The sequence below is a fragment of the Heliangelus exortis genome, chromosome 9, assembly GCF_036169615.1.
Source record: "Heliangelus exortis chromosome 9, bHelExo1.hap1, whole genome shotgun sequence".
NCBI classification, from domain to species: domain Eukaryota; kingdom Metazoa; phylum Chordata; class Aves; order Apodiformes; family Trochilidae; genus Heliangelus; species Heliangelus exortis.
The window spans coordinates 21,261,252-21,285,443 of NC_092430.1; the positions used below are offsets into that span (position 1 = coordinate 21,261,252).

A 24,192-nucleotide genomic window follows, 5' to 3' on the forward strand; every position below is an offset into this window, starting at 1 on the left:
CCAAAAAGAAAGGTACAGGTTGCTAGAGAGAATCTGACTTGATTTTCAATCAATCACTCTCCTCAAATAAATGCTGCTCAGTACTAGTCATAGGACAGCCAGCAATTTCAGGCAGCCCCCCAGGTGCTGAGCAGAATGGGGATGAGGGCAAATAAAGCAGCACCACCTTGCATCAGCCCACAAAACCTCCACTGGGGAACATGTTCTGAATTGAAACAGTACTGAATCAGGAGAACATAAAATTCACTGCGTAGGATCACATAGGTTTTTTTTTTTTATGATTTAGTACACTTACTCACTTTAGTACACTTATTATCTCTTAACCATTTCAGCAGATTTGAAATCACCAGGAAGCCAAAGAGATTTGGTTGTGACCTCCCTGTCTGGGTGCCAGCTTCCTCCTGGATAATAAGTCCTTTGACTTTGCCTGAGATACACAGTATAACCAACTGGAGAATTTCAAGGAAACTGGGTCTGTCATTAGCTCTCAGGGACAGAAATCAATTCATCTTACATTATGATTGAAATCCACAAAAGTACAAACAGAGAGATCAAGAATCATCTGTAATAAAAAGAAATGTTCAGGTAATTTAAATTGCTGGGAATGTACTCTGAGGTCTTAATGTGCCTCACTACACCCACCAGGTTCTAGTGAGCCCCTCACCTTGATTGGAAATCAAAGATCTATGCCTACAAGTTTTAAAGAGATTTTCGAGCCAATCTCCAAAGAATAATTATGTTTTTCAACCTTATGCCCATCCCCTTTTCAGGACTGCCTGCTAGCCCAGTTTTGAGGCTCACACCAGCAGCTCTGGCCTGGGTCAGAAGACTGCCCCAGTTCTCATGGGGTAAAATTTCATGGGATTCATTGCATGATGAACAAAACACCCCTAATTAGGGCAGCATTAAAGACTGAAGAGACAGAATGACTGTCTCTCCTTTTCCACTTGTAGCTCAATCAGGAACCACTGCAGTACTCATACAAGTGCAGAGATTTGTCTCTGACCCTGATCCAAGGGCAACAGCTAGCAAAAAAGATGCAGTACTCTAGGATAATAATAACCTCTTTGTAATCAGCTGTGGATCAAAGTAAGCAAGGGAAGGTAACTACACCTTTACCAGCTGACAGACAGGCAGACCCCAGCCTCCCTCAGCTGGCTGCCCCCATCCCCACCTGGCTCAAAGGTGAACTGGATTTGAGAACAGGTAAGAGGTTAAAGATCTCTGCAAATTGCTAGTCATAGATTCTATTAGTTCCTTAGCCAATGTGACACTAGAACAGTTGTATTGGTAAAATTATAGGGATGGTACAGGGATACAAGTGGGTAAAACAAGCTAAAAGTGCTCCTGTTCCTACCCAGGAACACACTTACAGAAATAGGTGTTTACTTTGGCTTCTCATTTCTTCATAACTCCCTCCCCTCCTTCCAAGACAAACCCAAAACACCAAACACACTCAAGCAGGTGTGTCTCAGCCAAGATACGTTCATTCTCCACTTTTACCTGCTCAGACCATTCCTGTGAATCCCTGAAACACTAATGTGTTAGCACTAATGGTGTTAGCACCACTAACTTGGTGCTAATAAGCACCAAGCCATCTTTGGATCTAAAAGGTTTGCCCGGCTGAATTAAAAGGACAGTAAGCTGTGTACCTTAAACTTGTACCCTGTCTTTGCAAAAAAACTCTCTGTGGGTTAATAGCCTTCTCAGTTCAGTTGAGTTTGGTTTGTTTTTTTTTTTTTTAATAGTTATTAAAATTCAACATGCTGCAGTGTTGCCTCTCCTCTCCAGTAAGGTAAAAGTAGAAACCAAAAAGAAAGCAACTTTCTCCAGGGAGAAGACACACCCCAGAGGCTCCTTCCCCCTCATCTCATTCAAGTGATCCCAGTTCTCCCTTTCCCAGACATTCTCAGGTTGGTCACAAATTATTCATTAGTTTGCACACAGTGGAGGAGGGAGAACACGATGTCCTAAAGTGATTGCTTGGGAGACACCTCTCCTGTTAGTTTTTCATCAATACCTTTTTATTCTCAGTGAAGATCTTCCTGGAAACGTTTTACATGTTGCAGCTATTTTGTTTCCTTCACGTTAGTCACTTCCAGTCGAGCAGAGGAGGATGAAAGTACTCCCTGTACCTCTGCTCATTAGTTCCCAGCACATTTTAATCAGAAGGTTCCCTTTCAAACTCTTGGGGTTTGTTTATATTTGAGGAACCCACTTGCCCTTACAACAATTTAATTTGAAAGGAAACCTACTGTACTGCACCTAAGTAAGAGAGTGATTTTGAGCTAAGTAGGAAGGCTAAAATAGCCATCCCAATGATTCAGTTACTGCCTCCCAGAAAACTGCAGTGATCCACCACGGTTTTGACTGCAGAGAAATCACTAATACAGCACTGGTCCAACTCAGAGACCTGAGGCTTTGTTTTAGAATACACAGACAACTGCATAATTAGAAATTAAAGCACACAAATTTCATAAATCTGCAGCTCTCACTTCTATTATCACAACAACCCTGCTATCTGCACAATTACAGTCCTCACTTAATTTTTGCAGACTGTTTGTCTCTCTTGTTTAAAAAAACATTATCAAACATTACTGTGATTTCCCTTCCCCACTAGCAGCTCCCTACATCAAAAGGTGGCAACCAGGAAAGCAAAGCTTCAAAACAAAAAACATCTAATTCATCCTCTGTGATGGAGAAAAAACATTTATTTTTTTTTTTTAAGCGCTTGAGCAGAAAAAAAAGCCACCCAGCTACTGTCTGGAGTTGCTACAACTGCAATTAAGTTCACAAAGGCAAATCTGATCCCTGGAGATCAGATTCCTTCAGTCTGTCCCTATCTCCCATCACACCAGTAAGGCTGGGGCTCCCTTCATCCTGCTCTGCTCCCTGCAACGTGCCTGTATCCCAGTCACTCCTGCACCTGGCTGGAACAGATCAGAAAGTTGAAGACCTCTTGGCCTAATGTTGAAACTTGCAAGAAGAAGTGTCATTAATTTCTACTAAACCTCGATGCCAGAAGTAGAATGGAAAAGGGCAACAATGAGAAGAGTTCCTGGGGCACCTTTCCAAGCCACTCTTTAGCATCATCTTTTGCAGTTAGGTGCTGAGGGAAACAGCAGGGCAAGGGCTCCCAAAAGACTTTTGGGATCCCACATCCTCCACTAACCCTGACTGCCAGCCCTGGTGTGTGTTGTGGAGCAAACAGATGGGATGCTTTGGTCCCCCTGATCTGAAGATATCTTTCCTGAAGATAACTTTTGGAAAGCTTATAATGCAAGTTTGGTCAGAATCCATACAGAAACTCCACACTGCACTGCCAATGAACTTTTTGTTCATAGGCTCAGATAGGAAGAGTTTTGTTTTCTTCACTTAATTACCCAGCACATTTTCAGGCTAGACAAAAGAGTACTTCCAGCCAAACATCAATTTTTAACTTGCTTCTACTAGATCACCTTCCATCTGCTGCTGAATCTGAGCACGTAATTCATATTTCCCACAATGTCACCTGTCAGGTGGCTGGAATTATTGAAAATAGAGATGTCTTAACCCACAGAAGCAAGAAAAATTACTTTCTTTGGAAGGAGCTTCCCAGCACATCAAGCAGGAATGGAAGACACAGCAGCCTGACAGATGATTCCTCTGCACAGTCAGATCAGAGGCCAAGGGGCAGGTAAGAACTACAACACTGAGCACAACTTCATGTGAATTAACTGTGTTTCAATGAAAAATCTGGGAGAAATTAGGGAGAGCATCCAATGGCCTCCACTGAGCCTATGCAGTCCAGCAGTGTCAGGCCTTGCAGTGGCAATGGATTCATAAGTAACAGCAGATAAAAACATAACCAGGTTTAACAACACTAAAGCCAAAAGAGAACACAGCTCAGCAGCAGCAAACTACAGCTCTTACAGACATATGAATTTTTATCTTCTTTGTGCAGCATTACAATCCACTGCCCTAGCATGGCAGCAAGTAATAACCTCTCTGAACCTTCCAATGAATCTCATTCAGCACATCATGTTCAGAACTAGCTACAGACATGACTGCCTGGGTAAGCTGCAAAGCTCACAGGGAAGCAAAGTGTAGTCTCTTGAGCAAAATTAACTTGGAACCTCAAGCTGTGCTCTGGCAAAACTGGCCAACATCTTCCTGTTGCTCCAAGCTGTCTCATTATCACTTTAAATATTAAATAGTCATGGCTTTGATAAGGCATTAGTTTTTATATATTTATGTACATATTTATACATACTATATATTACAATAATATATGAATATACACATTATATATATATATATATATATGTATATATATATGTGAGGTTGTTAGAGCTGTAGAGAAATTAGCTTCCATTATGGTGACCACCTTTGCTTTGGATGCTGCTTTTATGCCAGGGATTCTTTGAACATCCTCAAGGAAGAGCATCTGATTCTATTTGCTAGTTTCCTAACATCTGAAACATCTCAAACATTCAGTTTGCTTTTATCCCACCTCACTATCTCAAAAGATGCTGCACACACTCTTAAATCACATCTACTAAAATCTTGGGTTATTCCTGTTTGGAGGAAAAAAGCTGAAATGCATTAGCAAGTTCATCTTTTTATACAGTTAGAAAGGTTCTTCCTCTTCTCTTGCATCTGCACAGCACTTGCTACAAAGCTCCAAGCATCTCATCAGAATGCTCTTAATATGATTACTGTTAATAGCAATACTCATCTACACAATACAACAATTTGAAATGAAGACAGACTACTTGGAAGGCTTTTCTGAATGCTAACTTTCTATTTAGACAGAGTAAACTGCAGCATGCCATATGTCTTGGTGCTAATTGTTAATTTCCTTTCATGACACTTTTCCCCAATACAAGAATCATTTTTCCTGCAGGTTTTTGCAAGGATACATTAATGTATCTAATTTTATACTTTAATAGAATTTCACAAGCCATGATACATATCAGTAATTGCTGCTAAAACGGGTGTAAATTGTCTTGATCAAATAATAAGTGTAAACAATTTTTTAATTAGACTGCTGGAAACTTGCAGGAACCAGGTAATGATAATGCTGCTCATCAGACAGAGGCAGCACATTCATCTCTCTGGGTTCCTAGTCTACTTCTCCTGTTAATGCAGAGCAAACATCCATGTCAAGGCTCACATGTCCAACTACTTCTGAACACACACTTGGCACCACCTTTCTGCAAAGACTGATTGGAGATAAACTGTTGGGAATTTGAGCTCCAAGCCAGAAAGAGTATATCCAAGGTATATCCAAGCCACAGACAGTATATCCAATAGACCAAATCATCAGCTATGATATTCCACTTCCACAGCCAGGGAGCTGCACTGGATGCTAGGACCATTTAATTTCATTTGTGGGGTCTCTGCATCTCTGTCTTGGCTTTACTGTTCAAAATATGTTTTAATTTTCCTTGAAGACCACCTCCTGACAGGTGCTTTTTGGGTGCTCTCACCTTGGAAAATACGGTTGTAGATTTTTATAATATGATACTTTTCTCTCTTCCTTCCAGACTTCCTAAAAGCAGTGAAACAGCATTCCCACCCCACTGGAAAGGAGCTGGACTAGCAGGCACTGAAAGGGATGGGACATTACATCTCCCTTCAACACCAGGGAAAATTTTGCACATCTCCCTTGCTCATGGCTCAGGCTCTAAAGGCTCTACTGACAACCCATCAAACAGGAGCAAAGAAAGACAGCCCAAGGTACTGGGAGGCACTGGGAGGCAATTGGGAGCCTACTGAAGTACAGCTCAGATGTCCTCTGCTGCCTGTACCATGATGTGAGGGTGGTGACACAGGGTTGCCCATGGAAGTTGTGTCTGTCTCACCCCTGGAAGTGTACACAGCCAGGCTGGATGGGGCTTTGAGCATCCTGGGCTAATGGGAGGTGTCCCAGTCCATGCAGGAAGGTTGGAACCAGCTGATCTTTAAGGTCCCTACAAACCCAAACCCATAGTTCTATGATAACAGGCACTCATGGAGTGTAAGGGTGATACCTCCCAAAAGGAATACTCAAGTTAAGGCAAAACTCCCCAAGCAGAAGAATTAATTTCAAAGGATTATGCCAAGTGTTCCTTCTCTGGAGTCACGAGAAGTTTCTGAGACTACACTGATCTATGACCTTCAGGACATTCATATCCTAGCCAGAAAAAAAGTGACTGCACAGTGATTGTGCCCAATTAGTATTTATAGTCATTAATCAAGTTCTATTTTGTGATCAGTCTTTTATTTCTACTGAAGAATAATCTCTCTTTAAATGGCAAGCACATACGGTTTAGCAAAATATTTTGAAAGAGTTTAATACCCACATAAATAATCTTTCATATGATACAGAGGGAAATATTGCTACTGTTTACCCAGTGATATGAAGTCATAACTCATTTATTCAGTAAATAACTGTAAGAAAAGGAGTTATGTTTAGAATGCCAGTAAACACCATCTCTTTACAATTCACTTACAAAGCAGACTTACTGAAAATGGTCAATGATCCTTCACTGATATTTTTAAGTATATGTTTATGTTGCTTCTTAGTCAACCTTACTAATTGTCCCTTACAATTGTCCCTTAAAATATAACTATATATATTCTATTTTGGCTCCATATACACACAAAAATCACAGAATTCATTTCAACTGCAACATAGATTCATCTAAAAGCAACACAAGCAACTGATAAATAACCCACTAATACTGTACTTATTAATTCTGTCTTTCAGACTGAATATTGTAAGCATTTGAAGACACTAAGAGGTATAATTAGTTGTAGGAACAACTAAAGACTAATTACCAGTACAGGAAAAAAAATCAAAAGCATGACTATAATTAGGTTCATTTGTTTCACTTGGAGAGGAAAAATCCATAGTATTCTGGAAAATAGTGCAAGTCAATTAACATCATTTTCTTGACATGACTGGAGTTAGGAAATGAAATCACAAGTGAGAGTTCATTTAAAAAATTGTTTTAGTCCTCTTTACTTAAGGGTCAACTCCTCTCAAGTAACATTCCCATGAACTGTGCTTTCTAGAAACAGATTTTTCTTTGTTTCCACTTAATGTTACACATAATTGAAAGGACAAGAAGTGTTAATTCAATCTTCCTAAATGTCACACACTGAAGAGCTAATGCAGGTGCATTTCTGATGTGCACACCTTTTCAAGCCCCAACATTAATCAGTGTCAGGAGATTTCCAAGTATTTTGTTTCATGGGTTGTGCAATCAATGAGACATTTAGTTTCCAACCACTGGCCTGTTATACCTCATTACAGAATGTTAAAAAGTTACAAGTTAAAAACAATTCTTAATGACCAGGATGCATTCAAGAGCACTTGCTGATAACCACTGCAAAAAACTGAATCTTTACAAAAAGGCCACTAAAGCTGTCAGGGTCAGAATTCAACTTACTGATTATTATTATTTTTTTAATTTTTAAAGAATTTACTCATCTTTACATTTCTGCTTGTGAAAATACTTTAATGGCATTTTAAAGCATATTCCCACTTTCTCAACAGAAAGCTAATTTTACAGTAAGCATTTGGATTCACCAAGGAAAAGAAAACTCTAATACTGAGCAGTAGGATTCCAATATAAAACTGTTAGAAGTAATTTTGGGTGTCTAAGGCAATACAGCAACAATATCTCCTGAAAAATTAAGTAGATGACAGGGGAAAATGTTGAGTCATCCATGTTTATGCTACAGCTTCTTTCCCCAGGTCAGGTGCCACCTCTTCTCTCAACGAAGGGTACACCATGGAACCTTCCTACAACTCTTTCAAACCAGAAAACATCCTTCTAGGTCACTTACTAGGTGATTATATTATTATAAGGTGATTATATTTTTTTTTTTTTCACCAGACATAGCTTTCCAGAGAGGTGGCTGATGCTCCAAGCCTGTCAGTCCTTAAGATGCATATGGACAATGCCCTTTATAACATGCTTCAGCTTCTGGTCAACCCAAAATTGCTCAGGCAGTTGGACAAGATGACTACAGTAAATCTCTTCCAACCAAAATATTCTGTTCTATTTAATTATTCCATTAGATGTCCCCAGTTTACTTGCATTAAAGCACTGTGCAACGAAAGAGGCCAGTGATACTCCCAGAACCATACTGCAGTGCTTTTCACAAGCACACCCATGTGTGAGTAACCCCTCAGTCATGATGGAGTTTTTTTTTTACAGGAATGAGCTAAGAGAGGACTCCTACCTCTGCAACTAACTGCTGTTTCTACCTATTAATGTGTGGGCTGTCATCCTCTGTCCATTAGGAACCAGAGCTCTCCCAAACGTACAAACCTCCGCTGCCGTGTCCTTTCAGGAACATCTCCCCCTGTGACCAACGCACAGGAGGGGGAGGAAAAAGGGACTGTCAGATGGGGAACAAATAAATAGATCTGATTGCTGCAACCTGCCAGCTCTGGCTGTGCTCAAAGCCAGCACCCAGCACGGGCAGGAGCGCACCCATCCCACTCTGCCCTGACACCCACGCCGGGTGCGCGTCAGCGGCCGGAGGGCTCGGGGCTCTGCCTGATTCCAGGCATTAGCTCAGCTAATTGCTACAAACCCAGCCAGCAAAGGAACACAATTCCATGCAAAAGCTCTGTTCAGGCAGGAGGAGACAGTGCAATGTGGATGAGGAGTTCCTCTGCATCTCTAGGAGCTCATATTATAAGGCAAAGTTAAAGCTAAGAGGATGTAGATGAGTACCAAGTCCCAGATCCTCCTAATTAAATGCTCTTAAGGGACCATTTGCAGTGGGAAAAGTTGGGCAAAAGCAAAGGATGGTGCTGAAGCCTCGTGCAAAAGCAAAGGGGAGAAAGTTTTCCTCCTCTGCTGCCAGGTAACAGAACGTATTGTATTCTTACGAGGGAACTTGTAATTTTCTGTAACATAAAAACAGGTTTAAAACAACTTCCAATTCTTCCCCATCCTACCTGCAGTGCTCCATGAAAGCAAACAAAAGAAGCCTGCTGGATGTTTCTTTAGAGGTGACTTAAGCACATGCTGCTTGAGGTGATGGGCTCCTGCCAAGCATCAATGCACTCTGAAGAAACTGGTTGTATCAGCCAGACTTTCAAATGGGGATTTCTAGTCACTGGACACCTCTCAGTATTAATACAGGGGAGCAGGTACCCTCTCTGCATCAGTACAGCTGAGGTACTGGGAGGTTATTTAGACATTAATTCGTGGTGCTTTTATTACTCACAATTAGAGCTTCTGGGCCAGATCTTCAGCTGGCAAAAATTCAGCACAGCTCTATTTAAATTAAAGGAATCGTGCTAATTTACACCAAATTATGATCTGCACTGAGGGTCTCTAAGGATTATCTCCTTGATACAGCAGTTATTTTACATAATTAAACTAGTTGAGAGAGTTTCTTAGTAAATTATGAGCCATATTTATTCATTCAAGACCTCAGACTTGTATATTGTCTTTCTTCTCTTTTTTTTTTTAATTGAATATATCTCATCACAACTTTGAAGCTATATTATCAAATCTTCCCAAGGTCTGCATGGGAAAATATTTTTTGCAGAGCACTAACTATTTAACATTCCTTTCAGTATTTCCTGCACACCAAAAGCTCTCATGACTCTGAAGAAAATTTTAGGGAAGTGAAACATGGTGAGTGAGATCTTCTGCATCCTTATTTCATAATTATTGTGCAGCTACCAAGCTGATGCTAAGCTCATGTTTTCTAATGCTCCAGCATATTACAGCTGTAAAATCCTGACCTGGAAAACCTTGTTCTGTGTAGTGTTGCCATTCCTAAACCTTGATTTTGTTACCATTTTTAAATTAATACACACAGCAGATTGGGCACAAAATCTTTGTTTTGTATATTCCAAAGGGTAAAGCACTATGACCATGAAACTTGGTATTCACTTTTATTGGCAGAATAGCCAGGGGTCTCCTAAACATTCCACAGTACAGCACTGATTGTGGATTTTGTATAACTGACAGCTTTGTTACACTCTTTGCTTGGTTTGACTACAGGCACAAAATCCCCTATAAATACAGTATTTTATATAAATAAAATATTCTACTTATATATGTATATAATATTTTTATATATAATATGTATATATGCATATATAGAAATACACATATGTGTATATATATATGTAATATGCATATATATGTATATATATATTTTAATATATTTTATATTTTAATATATATATAATATATACATACATACATACATTTGTAGGCATGGTGCAATCAGGAAAACATTCTTTTTCTGACCATGATTCACAACTGCATTATGATGAACCAAAATTAATTTTTGTTGACACAAGGAAAAGATTCTCTCTCTTACCTCTTATTCCTGTCTTCTATCTGCAAGATGTAGACCATGTCATCAGTAGCATGAAGCTTGGAACTGCTGTCTCCCCATTTCAGCTTCAGGCTCTGAGGACCTGCTGCAGCACATTCTAACCGAGGAGGTGAGGGTGGTAATGGCCTGGTTTTTGCTTTAATAAAGTGGCTAAATGGTCCAGCTCCAATTTCATTGACAGCCTGGATCCTGATCCTAAAACAAACAACAGAAAGGTCAATGTTAAATTGAAGTTATTTTGCCAGGTTCTTCATATTAAAATAAAAGTGTCTGATTGCAGCCTCTGTAACCCCAGGAAGAAGGGACAGATACAAGTGCAAATTGGAAAAGATGATGTGTGTAACTATGCACAAATAAAGTGCAGAAGTGTCTTGTGGTTGTCTAGCAAAGGTCAGGGACTAATTTATGTGAAACCATCAAGTGAAAGCATTGCTGGTACTGCCATGAAGCCCATCTGCATGTTGGTAAAGAGCCCTGAAGACCAAAACATGATATTGTTGCAGCATGTGCGCTGGTTTACAAAGCATGTTATATCAGTACATTAGAATTATAGAATTCTTTTGGTTGGAAAATAACTTTAAAATCATCAAGTCCAACCTGCAATGCCAAGTCCACCACCAAAACATGTCCCCAGGTACCCTAAACTCTACTGGGGAGAGCTGATTGAGAAGGTTAAAACTTAAAACCTTCCACACATCTCTCCCATACTGTGGAAATACTAACCTGGAATGAACTATCTATTTGATCAAAGAAAAGATGAACCCAACTCACTCTCACAAGATGCACAAAACCTCTTGAGCCATCTGAGTTGCATTAAGGACATTTAGAAGCAGAGAGAAGCAGACCACTGAACTAGTTATAGGAGTTTTAAGATGGAAATACCATAAATACCAAGCCTGTCTTCTAAATTACATTCCTTTCTTAAGATAACTTCTGGCTTCTGCTTTGTCACTTCCTCTTATCTGTCTGCACTTTAGTTTAATAATTTGCACAATCAGAATCTACTTATAGGAATGAGTGAAGTGTAGCAGCCTTTTAACTGTGGTAATATCAGAAATACTGTAACAAAAAGATGAAATATGCATTTTGAAAGAGTTTTGAGGGCTGTGTAAATAGAAATATTAGTCCAGATGAGCCTGAAAGGTTTCAGAAGTTTGTTAAATTTAAGTGAAAAGAAGAGAAAAGAGGATGGGGAAACTAATTAGGTTTTTTTAGATGGTTCAGCCTACTTCAGATAGCTGGACAGATGCCATTTACTTTGAAAATGCTGTGCATAACAGTCTAGCAGTTTCTCATGGGAAAAGTCTCTCTACAAGAAGTGTTGCTGCTTCTCCAAACTATCAGCTACCAAGAAGTACCTGGGGAAGGTGGCAGGGGGAAGAAGAGAGGAGAAGAGAACCTGGGACACCCCTACAGCAGCCTGCTTTAGAGAAAGGAAAAGATAAATAGAACTGTCTCTGGTTGGCATAAATTATTTTGACTGAAGTACATGAAGTGATCTAAGTTCATACAAATAACATGTGAAAAATTGCTTTGAACTGCAAGTTTTTAACTCCATCATTAGAAAAAAAGTTTGGGGATAGTTAGAGGGAGAGGAAAAGTCTCTACAGAGAAAAAAAAAAATTCCTAAACCATATTTTCTCCAATTTCAAGAAGAAAAGGTTTTAAAGGATTAATAAAGAAATGATACAGCCTTAACTCCTGATTAGGCAGCTAGAGTAAATGTAGAGTGTAAGAATGCTTACACCTTTAAACCTTTGGTTAAACCTTTGCTTCTTGACCTAGCCACTAAGAAGGGGAAAGCATTGTGTAGTGTGGAGCTGCATTTTCCTTTTTATCTTCCTTTTTGTTTCAGAAAATGCATCCTGACACTACACAACAGTGATTTCACCCACCTTGGAAAAGTGTTTTTTGAATTTAACAATTGCAGTTTAAACATAAGTCTATTGGAAATATAAAGACTATATTTAGGAATTCTGCTGGACCAATAATATTTGTATTAATTCTCACATTTTCCCACTGCATCTTGTAAACATTTAGAAAAAAATAAATCCAACCAGGCTAACTTAGAAACCATTAGAGGATCTTTAACAGACCATTCTGTCTTGTAAGATTCTTGACCCAGGAAAATAAACACACTAAACAGGATGCTATTTTCAGATTGGTCACAAACCCCTTTGTGTAGCATTCCAACAAACAGAAAAATCACTTTTGAATTCATCTTAGGAGTCTGACATGAGAAGAGTTTGATTTGCTTGTTCCCACATGTGCAATGCCACCAGCCACAATACCCATGCCTGTGAAGACCTTTGGGAGTTAAAATTCCCAAGGTTTTAAAAGGGAACAAGTCCCTACTCACACTACACTCCTCTGGGTCTGGATCCAGACATTGTTATACAATCTGAAGCAGAAAATCTGCTTTATAACCCATTTGAGCACTGCTGACTTGAGCATCCACATGCATCTTGCCTTCTTCATCCTGGAAGATTTTTTCCTCCATACAACCTAGAATTTTAATATTGCTAGAATTTTTACTCCTCAACCAAAATAAAATTAAATGTTGTTACTAAAATCTAATAAGGCAACTATGTAGTTCTGTAAATTATGTAACTTCAGAAGAAAACAAGCATTTTAAAACACAGTTGGTTTGCATTGAAGTATCTCAACAGCACAACCCAATTAATTATGGGAAGCATTGACTGAAGCTTAGGAACAGAGTGTAACAGAAAATTGGTATTTCTGCTCCTGTTGAACACTTATTTATTAACTCACATCCATTTACACAGAAAGGCAGTCCAAGTCTTATTACCTTATAATCTGAGCTCCCAGAGCTTCATGGCTATGTCAATAAAGTGAACAGACTGCAGAACTCTCAAGGCATATTTGTGCAGCTTCTTGCCAGCAACAGTGTTTTTGCATCTGCTTTTTGCAAGAGGGGTGCTGGGCTGTGTCTGACATTGGAAAAGTCCTCCCCAAATCAGCCCTACACTGGCATCAGCTTCATCAGTCCAGTGGAGGGGACACACATGGACATGCTGTTGGAATCACACCACTAGGCAAAAAAATGTTCCTTTCCAATTTTGGACTTGGTGGATTCATAATAACCAAGATTTGCTTTCAGGTTTCCACAAATAAAAACACTGACAGGGAAGTTCCAGTGTAACTACAACACATAAGCTGAGCTCAGTCTCAAACCAGTGTTTGGCTGGTTTAGCCTAAGAAAAACAAGGACACTGGAAGAAAACCCTGTTCATTGTTTTTAAACACAGCAGGGAATAAACACAGGAGAGGAAGAAGAGGTAGTTGAGTCAAAGTTGACACAAGAAATAAAACCATTGCTGAAGAAATTTAGAACTTGTGAACAGTGGCATTCTGCAGCACTCTTCTGATGGAATCAGGGTGGGCAAAACCCCCATTACCTTTGAAGACACAGCTTGATCAATGGATACATTTAGCAGATGCCAAGATAGGCTTGAAGAAGTATCAATGGAAGAGTTAATGAGTGACAGCAAAACCACTTTGACATATCTATTTTTCTGCTAATAAAAATACTTCAATCTACAGATGAGGTGCTTTTGAACATCAACTGCAATCACCTGTCTTTCCCGACAAGCATGAGACACAATAATTGGGAGTTTCTCTTGTTTTAAAGAACTTTCATATATTATTCTTTCTGATACAACTGGTTTGTGCTCCTGTAATGTCCTTTCACTCTGTGTCTTCACATCTAGGCTTTGAAAGCAAGAACGTTTCCCTAAAGGGAGCTGTAGAAAACCAAGAATCAGCTAAAAAAAAAAAAAGACACTGAAGAAAGAAGACTTCAGTGAAGAACTGAGATGGTCCATTCTGGACTGTGTTGTTCAAAGCTCTCATTTTGCTTCAGCTGCTTGGACTCTTGCTGGAACATAATGAGGACTCTCCAGCTTCTTGCTAGTTTTATTAGTTTTTTGATTCCTCTTCAACGAGTTCCTGGTCTGGTTGAGAGTAAGACCACATACACAGCTGTGCTGACCCAAGGCAGAGTGAGAAATGTTGAAGAACATGGAGATGGAGGGAGGTCAGAGGAATGACAACAGCAACCTGAACCCATCAGCTAAAGCTCTTGTGCAGCTTTCCTGCTGTGTAGTATTTTGACAAATACCTTAAACTAGCTCAGTTTCCTTTTTCTCTATCCATTTACAAGCTAAACAAGATAGTTCAGTGTTTAACAAGACCAGTTTTCCCAGTCTGGAATGGTGTGATAGCACTTTGCTGGCACAAAAGGAAGGACAACCCAAGGAGGGAAGAAGAAAAGGCTTCTTTTGACCATGAGACTAGGATCTGAACCACAGCAGAAGGCAAGAAAAAGCTAATACTTCACTGCTGCCTTCGCCAGAAAGGATCCCAGGCACTGGTGTTACACTGGTGTTACACTGGTGTTACAAACCACTGAAGAACTGGAGACAGCAGGAATGGAGTCCCATTTCCTGATCTGTATGACTGGTCTGAAATGGAGGGGTTCTGAATCACCAATGTCCTATTTTACCTCCTTTTTTTTCAGATTGCCAGAAGGATATATACACGTTTTTAAATAAATCTACAGCTTTTTTAATTACATGGTTCAAAAATCTACATATTCTAGGCAAAGAACAGAAACCATCCACTGGGCACTGTAAGCAATGTATGTTCCTCACTTTAAATAACTTCTAGCACAAACATTCATAGATTTGCCACACAGGAAGTTCTCTTTTTTTTATGTACACAATGAAATCTGAGAAATTAACTTTTCGTTTAAACTCTGCAAGACTTGTAGAATGGTGACTTTGAATACAAAGAAAGAAAGAAAAATATTACAGAAGGTCTGTGCCATGTCCAATTTTACAACTGTGCAATCAGATTTCAGTTGTTATTAGAACAGTACTTAAAATAGAATTTCTTTTGACACATCTGCTGTACTGCTGTTCATTGCCTGCATAGAACCACTTATTTATTTTTTTAATTAGCAATTAGGGAAAAAACATATAAGCCTGAGTGTTAAAATAATAATAGAGTTTTGGTAATGTCACTTAGAAATTTAGACTCTGATGCAATATAAAGAAACTGGTTTTAAATTCAGTTTATATTTTAATTAATCTCCATGTGCTAGAAATGAAAAAAATGCTGTAGGTAGCTATAAATATAAAAGTTTATTGTGTGTAAATTGCTATCCCCTCACAGGTATCAATACAGTTTGTATTATAAACCACTGGAACAATACTGCTAAGCATCTGAAAAAAACATATCACATTCTGATTTTAGCTTTCCCATTTTTAAAATTTATTTTCCTGCCAGGGTAACTTTAACTTAGCAGAGTAGCTCAGGAGGTGAGGGATAAGGTAAAGAGAGAAGAAAGAGGAAAAATGTGGTGAGAAACGTCACATTTGGGCATGAGCTCCTACAATTAATTTTGTAAAAGAATTACTGCATCTCCTAAATTGGTTGGTTGGGTTGCTGTGATTTTTTTTTTTTTTCAAACTCACTCTTCATGCCATAATAAACATTTCCCAGGTAAAATTAAGCTATGTGAGCTCACGCTGAGTGCTCTGCACCATATTAAACAAAAACATCACTCACCTGTATGAGGTTTCTGGGAGCAAATCATTGATAACGTATCTGGTAACATTTCCTACTGGAATGCTGATGTCTCCCAGCTCAATGTTGTATGATGTAATCTCAGCTCCATTATTGCCTGGCTCTTCCCAGTTGAGTACAAGGCACACAGAGGGGGAGAGCTGCCAGGCATCCACGGGCTCATCCTCCAGCACCGAGAGGGCAGAGACCGCGTCAGGCACCGACGCGGGGATCCTGCAGGTTGCCAGCTCGCTGTAGGGTCCAGCTCCTGCCTGGTTAATTGCCTGGGTGTTAAAAAAAATATATTGTTACAGGACAAATGTTCTCTTTCACATGTCTACTGTGTTCATAATAATGAGTTGTGCAGCCTGGATGAGTTGCATGGAATACCCAGAGGATATGCACTGCTGGCTTCTTCTCCGTGACTCACAGCCTCTACTTATCCTACAGCAATTTATCTCCTCCTTTCACTCTCAGAAGCATCTCAGACATACTGGAGACTATTTCCCTAATAGATATTTAATCAAACATAACAATAACCTTTTTATCAGCAGCAAACTTTGTTTAGTAAGGGAAAATGTCACAGTTGTGCTGGCAGTGATGGGCAGCTCAGCAAGCTGGGCACCCAAAATTGCTGAGCTGCCCTGTTTAACATCCTCAGTCTACTGCAGAGTGCAGCATCAGATGCCTTCTGCAAGCAGAGTACCCCTAGACAGAAGGGGTGTTAGGCTTGCTGTTCTTGACTCAAGAGAACAGATGGCTCATTTCATGCAAAAAAGTTTGACACAAGAATAAGCACCTCAGCATGACGTGAAGCCTATGATGCAGATTTCCCCAGAGGTCACAAATCATTAGCAAACCATCACCAAAGCACATAGATCAACATTTTCCAAGAGATGAGAGCAACCAATTATCAAGCTTCTTGTCTTGACTCAGAAACCACGATCCCAATGGAACCCAAATTTCAAAATCTTGCCCACTTCTGTTCACTAATTACAGAGCTTTGTTGTCTTTGCACGCTCAACATTGCACGAGGGTGCAGACCTGGATTTTTTACCTGCTTCTTTTATCAGCTGATGCTCAGGAAGTGACAAATGCTGTGTATGGTGCATTAGAATGGGCTAGGAAATGGCTAACATTTGGCTGAGGATTACTGTAAGCTCCCATGCACACAATCATAGAAACATGGCTGGAACCAATCTGCTACTCCAACCAGGGTCAAAGCTGAATACAAACCAGGTTGATCTGGTTTATGTCCAGTTAGGTCTTGAAAAATTCCAAGGATGGAGATTGCACAGCCTCCTCTGGATCACTGTTACAATCCTTAATTGTTTGCACAGTGACAATTTCTTAATTTATATCTCCTCAGAACACCTCTATTTCAACCTCTGCCTGCAGCAGAACTGGACACAGAGTTCTAAGTTCTCATAAACAGCACGAAAGGGGCAATGACACCTTTCCCTTGATCCTTCCTCCTTACACATCCCAGCATGCCACTAAGTCACAAGGTACATGGAGAGCTTAGGACAGCGTATTATGGTACAGGGTGAGCTACTGAAGGTGCAGATCATCCAGACCTTTAAAAGCATCTTTTTTCTAAGTCCAGGTTGGAAAAGGTTTGAGCAACCTGGACCAGTGGAAGGTGTCCCTGTTCATAGCCAGAGGGGTTGGAACTGGATGATCTTTAAGGTGCCTTCCAATCCAAACCAATCTGGGATTCCATGATTCTGTGATATTGCTCAAAACCGACCCCCATCTACATGGCCTTTGGAAAAGTGAGCTCAGTCTCCCACCAGACTACAATTTATTAGAAATCCTGGCTTTACAATGCTGCCTGTAAGGACTACAACAGCAAGGAAAGGACATGTCAAACAGTTGTTTGATTTTTTAACTGTAGTGAATAACTTATTTCTGCTCTGCACAATGCAAATACAAAGCCATGTTCTGTTCTTCCAGAAGGTGTTTTGTTCAATTGAAGAAAGAGATAACAAAGTTAGGTTTGTCAGCTTTTAAAAAGCCCTTCAAAACAAATCCTGCTCCAGGGACATCTTCTATTTAGTGAAACACTCCTTGAGCTGTTAAAAGTGAGCCTTGTGCCATGGTCTGCAAATGATATTATTTTTCTTGCCTCTAAACCAGTGTTTGGCAATCTGCATCTTGCTCCAAGCAATTTATTCTTAGTGCTTTTTTTTTTTTTTTTTAATTTTTTTATTGGACAATCTCACCATCATAACTGTCAGGAATTTCATTCTTCTTTGCTTCCTAGATACTGCCCCCCTTCTCCCCCCCATAATGACACATTATTTGCCTTTCCAGAAGCACAATTGTTTTCAGGAATATTCATTACAGGAAAACAATTGAGCAACAGCAAAGACAAATTGTCTGCTCTGCAGTTACATATGGGTGATTTCTCAATTCTCTCTTTTGATTGAGTTACTGTAGATTGAGATAGCAATATTTATGAGAAGGCAAAGTAATGTGGTTTGGGCAATCTGTATTTATAGAAAGTAAAAGAACTTTCTGTTAAGGTGCTAAAAGATAAGAAAAAACTGCTACTATCTCCTTTTTATTTAAAAAAGAAGACTATAATTTCTGAAACTAACTTTCCTTCTTTGCCTGCTATACATATCTTGCTTTTGCGTTTTTTTTGTAAATGTTTCAATGTTCCAGTGTATTTTACAACAAATTATTTTCCATATAACACACAGATCAGACCTAGAGGATGAAGCCCTCTAGAAAGTAACACCCAGGTCACTGATGGACTCTGCTGGGCATTTCACTTCACTTCAGCCCATGGACTCAATTATATTGGCTGCATTAAAAACTGGGTAGATCTGCACAACATTTTTGTGGCAGGTCATTCAAAATGACTGCTCACTCAAAATCAAGGATGCCACAGAGCTGGCTGTTTCCATTTTTACCACTAAAATCTCCTGGAGCTCACCACAGTAGCGGTCCCACGGTCCCCTCCCTGCCTGGGGGATGCTGAATGCTTTCCCTCCTGTCCAAACAAGAGGCACTTTCTGGCTCACATTTCCAAACCATTCACACAGGTTCTTTAAATTCCTTCAGCACCTTTCCCGACCAGTGCAAGTATTCAGCCAGCTATGAGCCAGTCAGGAAACACAGTGCCATGTACTCAGAGGTGTGGGGCCCTAAAGCCTTGGCTGCTGGCCAGAGGCTCCAAAGCTACTTAGTAAAAATAAAAAAAAAAATAATTCAAAGTCTTGTTTAAAATAAAATTAAGAAGGAAATGCTCGACAGAAGCATTCTGTCCTTGATCAAAAGGAAGAAGCCTGGGTGGTCCACACGTTGCCAGCTGGGTGGGTATGTGAACTTTTGGTTGAATTACTGGTGGTGTTCTGTCTTAGGATACAAATAAATCTTGTGGAAGTGTATCCTGGGCAAAAGAAAAACTTACATCAATCCCACACACTTCACTTTCCATTTATTTTTCAGTAGACATAAAGGAGAAAAAGTGCTGCATTTTTATCTTCATATATATTTATCTAGAAATGTATTTTAACTCTTTTTACTGAAAATAATTGGAAAGAGATCAAAGAAAAAGAAATCATATATAGAGACTCTATATGAGATTCAGTCTTACAAATCTAAGAGACAAAACAGTAAGGATGTAGACCCACTTTCTGGCTGCTACCATCTCCTATATACATAGGAATTCACTCAGCTGGTTTGCTTTACTTGATAAGTGAAACAGATGTTGGAGTTCATTATTTAAGCTAGGGGAATCTTCAACATCCACTTGGGAGGTAAATGTTGTTTACATCTCATTAGCAAGAAAAAAATTATTTAAAAAGAATAATTGTCTAAAACATTATTATTTTAATACCAGAGGGCAACAAAAAATGTTATTCACTGACAGTAAACCACACGACAGAGCAATTTCCAAGTGCCAGGAGTTACACCAACTCCCTTGTTTACCCCTTGGATATGTGCGGAACCTACACCGTGCAGTTACACACAACAGTCTGCTTTATTGAAAATAATGCAAATAATTACACACACCAAACAACATCCATGCCTTCTGACTTAAGAGCACATTAACCTCACAGTTGCTAATGATACAAAGAGGAGGAAATTGTTTGCATTTCAGGTTGCAATCCATGCAAATTCCCTGACTTTCCATACCTGCAGCCTACAGCAGTAACGCGCTGCTGCCGCCAGGTCACTGATTTCAAAAGAGGTGTCTGGGCCACTATAAGCAACTTGTAGAGATTCCTCATCTTCTCCCCACTCCAATCTGTATTCAGAGATGTCAGCACCAGAACATTCAGGACTCTGCAACACAAATATTTATGTGGTTCAATTCAGAAGCGAGCACTTCAGAGCTCTGTGTTTCACCGGGTAAGGAGCGAATTACGTGGAAAAAAAAAAAAACAAAACAAAAAAACAAACCACAAACCCTTCTTTTTAAATTAATACACCATTAGTGCTGCAAATGGAAACGCACTGAATTAGTGCTCCCTAATAGGTTACTGAAACAGGCCAGTTCTGCACAGAAATTACCTGATAGAAATTCAGAGAAATGAGAAACTGTATGGAGCTACTTTGCTTTTCATTAGAATGTGCAGGACTAAATTGTCTCTCCACTGGCTTGGCACAAGCACAGCCGTGGAGAACACAAAAAAGCATCAATCTAGTGTAGTCTAGTTGAATGATCAAAACACAGCTCTGGATGAGCTAAGCCTTCAAACCTGAAGTAGTTACTCTTACTGAGAAAAGAATAACCTCAGCAAGCCCAGAGTTCATCTGAGGTTTCCAGTGCAAGTCACCCATCAAGCTAATGGTTCCAGCATGGAGTGTGGGAGTGTGGACCTGGGTACATTAATGTCCACAAAAAGACTTCTGCAGGATCCATGTTCTCCACAACCCCTTTATCATCCTGAAGTCAAGGGGAACACTGAATAAATGCCTGAATTTGCTGGAGATGAGATAGTGTTCAGTTCCCAGAACAAAATATTGTGGTTTATTACCTGAAATACCTCGAGCTGTAGCATGTGGACTGAACTGACTAGGGAATCACTGCTTTAAATTACAGAAGTGTGGGATCAGACAAAGACTTTAGGGCATGCAAGGGGTAATTTCCAGTACAAGGATCCAGAGCATTGCTGCCACCACAATGACCACCCTGACACAGGCTGCTCTAGCCCTGCCTCACAGCCTCTAGCTGTTTCTGCAGGAGCATTCAGAACTCCTAAGCCAGCCTTGTAAAATAATGTGTAAAAAATGCATGTTAGGAACCATGGTGTGCTCCCCAGCCAGACAAAATACTCCACAGATCTCTGCTGCTTTTCCTTCATATCCCTATCAGCCAAAACCCAATAGACTCTTTAAGAAAACAGAAACCACTGCAAGTCACATTACTCCATCCACAGCTCCATTTTTAACCAGAATAAACAAATATATCCTGCACATACACAGCCTACCAGAAACACTGCTGCATTTCCTCATGGTTGGAGAGTGCCAATGCCTGCCCATACACTTATTTAAAAGGTAACATTTAAAAGTTTAGTGCAGCTTCTAGCTTAGCATTTCAAAACACTGCAAGGAATATTGACAAACACCCCCTACACTGCACCAAATGTTTCACTGTAAAATTAAACTCAGATCACGTTTGTACCCAGGTATGTTGGCATAATGACTTTATTTGAGCATCTCATGACCACTGATCCATTCTTTCTCAACAGGGCCATCCTTTAGAGAAGGCACCCAGCAGATGCAGGGCTGGAAGGGCTGATAGGTGTCCAAAGAAAGTCCATGGCAGAATTCCAGCCCTATCATTCCATTTCACAACTTCATCTATGACAATATCCTTTCTTTTCTGCCCTAATTACATAACAAGTTTTTTTTAAGTGACACCAAGCTGTTTTTTTTTAAGACAGCTCAGTGCTTCAGCTAAGACTTATTTTAGAAGAGCAGCCTCCTAGATTCTGGAGAATGGAGGAGGAACACACACAGATTGAAAGTAAATATTTGCGGAAGAGACAAACAATTTTTGAGGGAAACAAAATACATCGTAAGCATCTGTGCAGCGTTAATTTCATATTGGAGACTCTGTCTTCAGCCAAAATCAAATATTTGCCTTCACAATTCCACCCCAGGACAGGCTGACACACTAAAAGCCTGCAGAGAGAATTTCTACCCGGCCAGTGCTCTATCATCTGACGCCAGCGTAGGAAGTCTCGTGTCTGAATCCTGATCTGGATGACTCATGATCAACTTTCTGCACCTCTTTATAGAGGAAAGAAGAGGATTTTCTACAATGGAAGAGCCCCTGCATACAGTTTTCTTACACAAAAAAAAAAAAGTTCCAAACTAGTGAGTAGCTTCGAGCTTGCTTTCAAATTTTGCGGTGATGATATTTGTTTGGATAAGGAAGATGGAAAAAAAAATGACCAGGGCACCCGACTTACCTCCCAGCTTACAAGGACATGTGTGTCAGACAGGAATGAGAGGGAAGGTGCTTTGCACTGGCTGGGTGGTCCTGCTGCCGTGGTGACTTCTGTGGCTTCAGAATACGGCCCATACTGGAAGGGAACAAGGTGCCTGAAGGTTAATATAGAAGCCTAAACCCAGCATTTCTCAGAGGCTTGGAGCAAGCAGACAGAAACTGATAAATCTTCTCAAAGGCACTAAATATCAGAGTTCAGCTCGAGACTATGTAAATTATTGCCAAGTTGAAAGCAGAGAGCACTTCCATCCTCCTGTGAGGCTGTGGGTGCTGGTGAAAGCGTAAGCCACCTCTGATTTACCCAAGAGTGAAAATGTGCACTCATCAACAGAATGCCTCTACCTTACCTTAATTTTTGGCATGTCTGCACCACAGCCCAGCACAACTGGCTGCTTGTGGATATAAGGAGGAGCACAGGAACAGTAAAGCACATACTGGAGTAAAAATTCAGTTTTTTTAAAAGGTAAAAGGTCTGCTAGGAGTTAATTTCAAGGAGCCCCAGCTTGGCTTTGACATGCAGGGCATACTCCACACATGGTGTGCATGGCTTAACTCCACAGCCAGCTCAGACAACTTTTAAAGCCTTGGCAGGAGTATAATTTAAACACATATCAGCAAAAGAAAAAGCCAGTTTCAAGAGTCTGGTTCAAAACTGGCATCAGCCAGCATCGCAAGGGCAGGAGAAAGGCAACGGTGGCCATCATCTTTCTTTTGTCCATCTCCCCTTCACTTTTCTCATCACCAGCACTAACACAATCACTTTCCAGAATCACCCAGCAAAAGAAAAGCCAAAGCTGCACGTACCCCCCCATCATTCAGAGCTCTCACTCTGAACTGATAGGTTGCTCCAGGAAGGAGGTTGCTGACGGTGCACTCCAGCTCAGGACCACGATACACTTCAGAAACAACTTCTTCAGGTTCTGTCATTTCTACACTGTACTCTGAGACAGGACAGCCACTTTCTGATGGAGGGACATCTAGAATAAAAAAAATATGTGTAACTTATTAATAACATAAGGATATATGCCAGGAAGTTTATTTTTCACTTTACATACCACAGATATACATACATTTACCCACCTACAAACTATCAGCAATGATCTTCCTCTTTGCTAGATGCCTTTCCTACAATATCTCAGCATGATCCACAGCTTTAAAGCAAATAAATAAAATGACTGAACTCTACCCATTCACCAGGTGAGATTAGCAGGGCAACAGCTTCTCCAAGGCAAGGATCTTCCACCCTGGGAAGCTGTGTTTGATGCCAGGAGGTGCCCAGCTATTTTGAAGCAGGACATAATGGTTACCATCCTCTTCTGAGGATGAAAAAAAGAAAAAGCTCCTCATTTTCCCTCCCAGTATCAAAGGTGGTGTGGTGTGTGCAGAAACAAACAAACAAACAAAAAGTCAGTGAAGTAAGAAGTGTAGAAAGCTGCACGAAGACTGGAACTAGCACTGAATACACCCTTTCTGGGACAGAAAAGAATGAAGAGGCACTTGGTGGCTGCCTGACCCAGCCCTGGCTGCTGGCTATGGTTGAAGACAGGCTGAGGTGGGTCCAAAACTACTACTTATACATGGGTTTTCTGGCAAAGCCTCATTAACACCCAATAAAAATACAAATAACTTCCATCCTTGAATTTTATTAGTCCCACTGCTCACATTTATGAGATTCTAAATCTCTGCACCACACTCTTCACCTGAGTAACCACTTTTTGGGAAACTGGCTTTATTTACTGTGCTTGTATTTGTTGTGGGTACCTTTTTTCCCATGAAAAGAACAT

The 24,192-nt window shown here is 40.1% G+C and overlaps 1 protein-coding gene across 1 annotated transcript in view; it reads right to left on the minus strand.

Moving 5' to 3' along the window:
• Positions 1-24,192, minus strand: part of FNDC3B (fibronectin type III domain containing 3B) — a 184,435-nt gene that overhangs the window by 13,580 nt on the left and 146,663 nt on the right. The window contains exons 19-23 of the mRNA XM_071752654.1: positions 23,213-23,385; positions 22,371-22,484; positions 20,086-20,235; positions 15,940-16,220; positions 10,330-10,542 (exon numbers count right to left, since the gene is read on the minus strand). Coding sequence (XP_071608755.1) covers positions 10,330-10,542; positions 15,940-16,220; positions 20,086-20,235; positions 22,371-22,484; positions 23,213-23,385 — 931 coding nt within the window. The remainder of the gene's footprint in view (positions 1-10,329; positions 10,543-15,939; positions 16,221-20,085; positions 20,236-22,370; positions 22,485-23,212; positions 23,386-24,192) is intronic.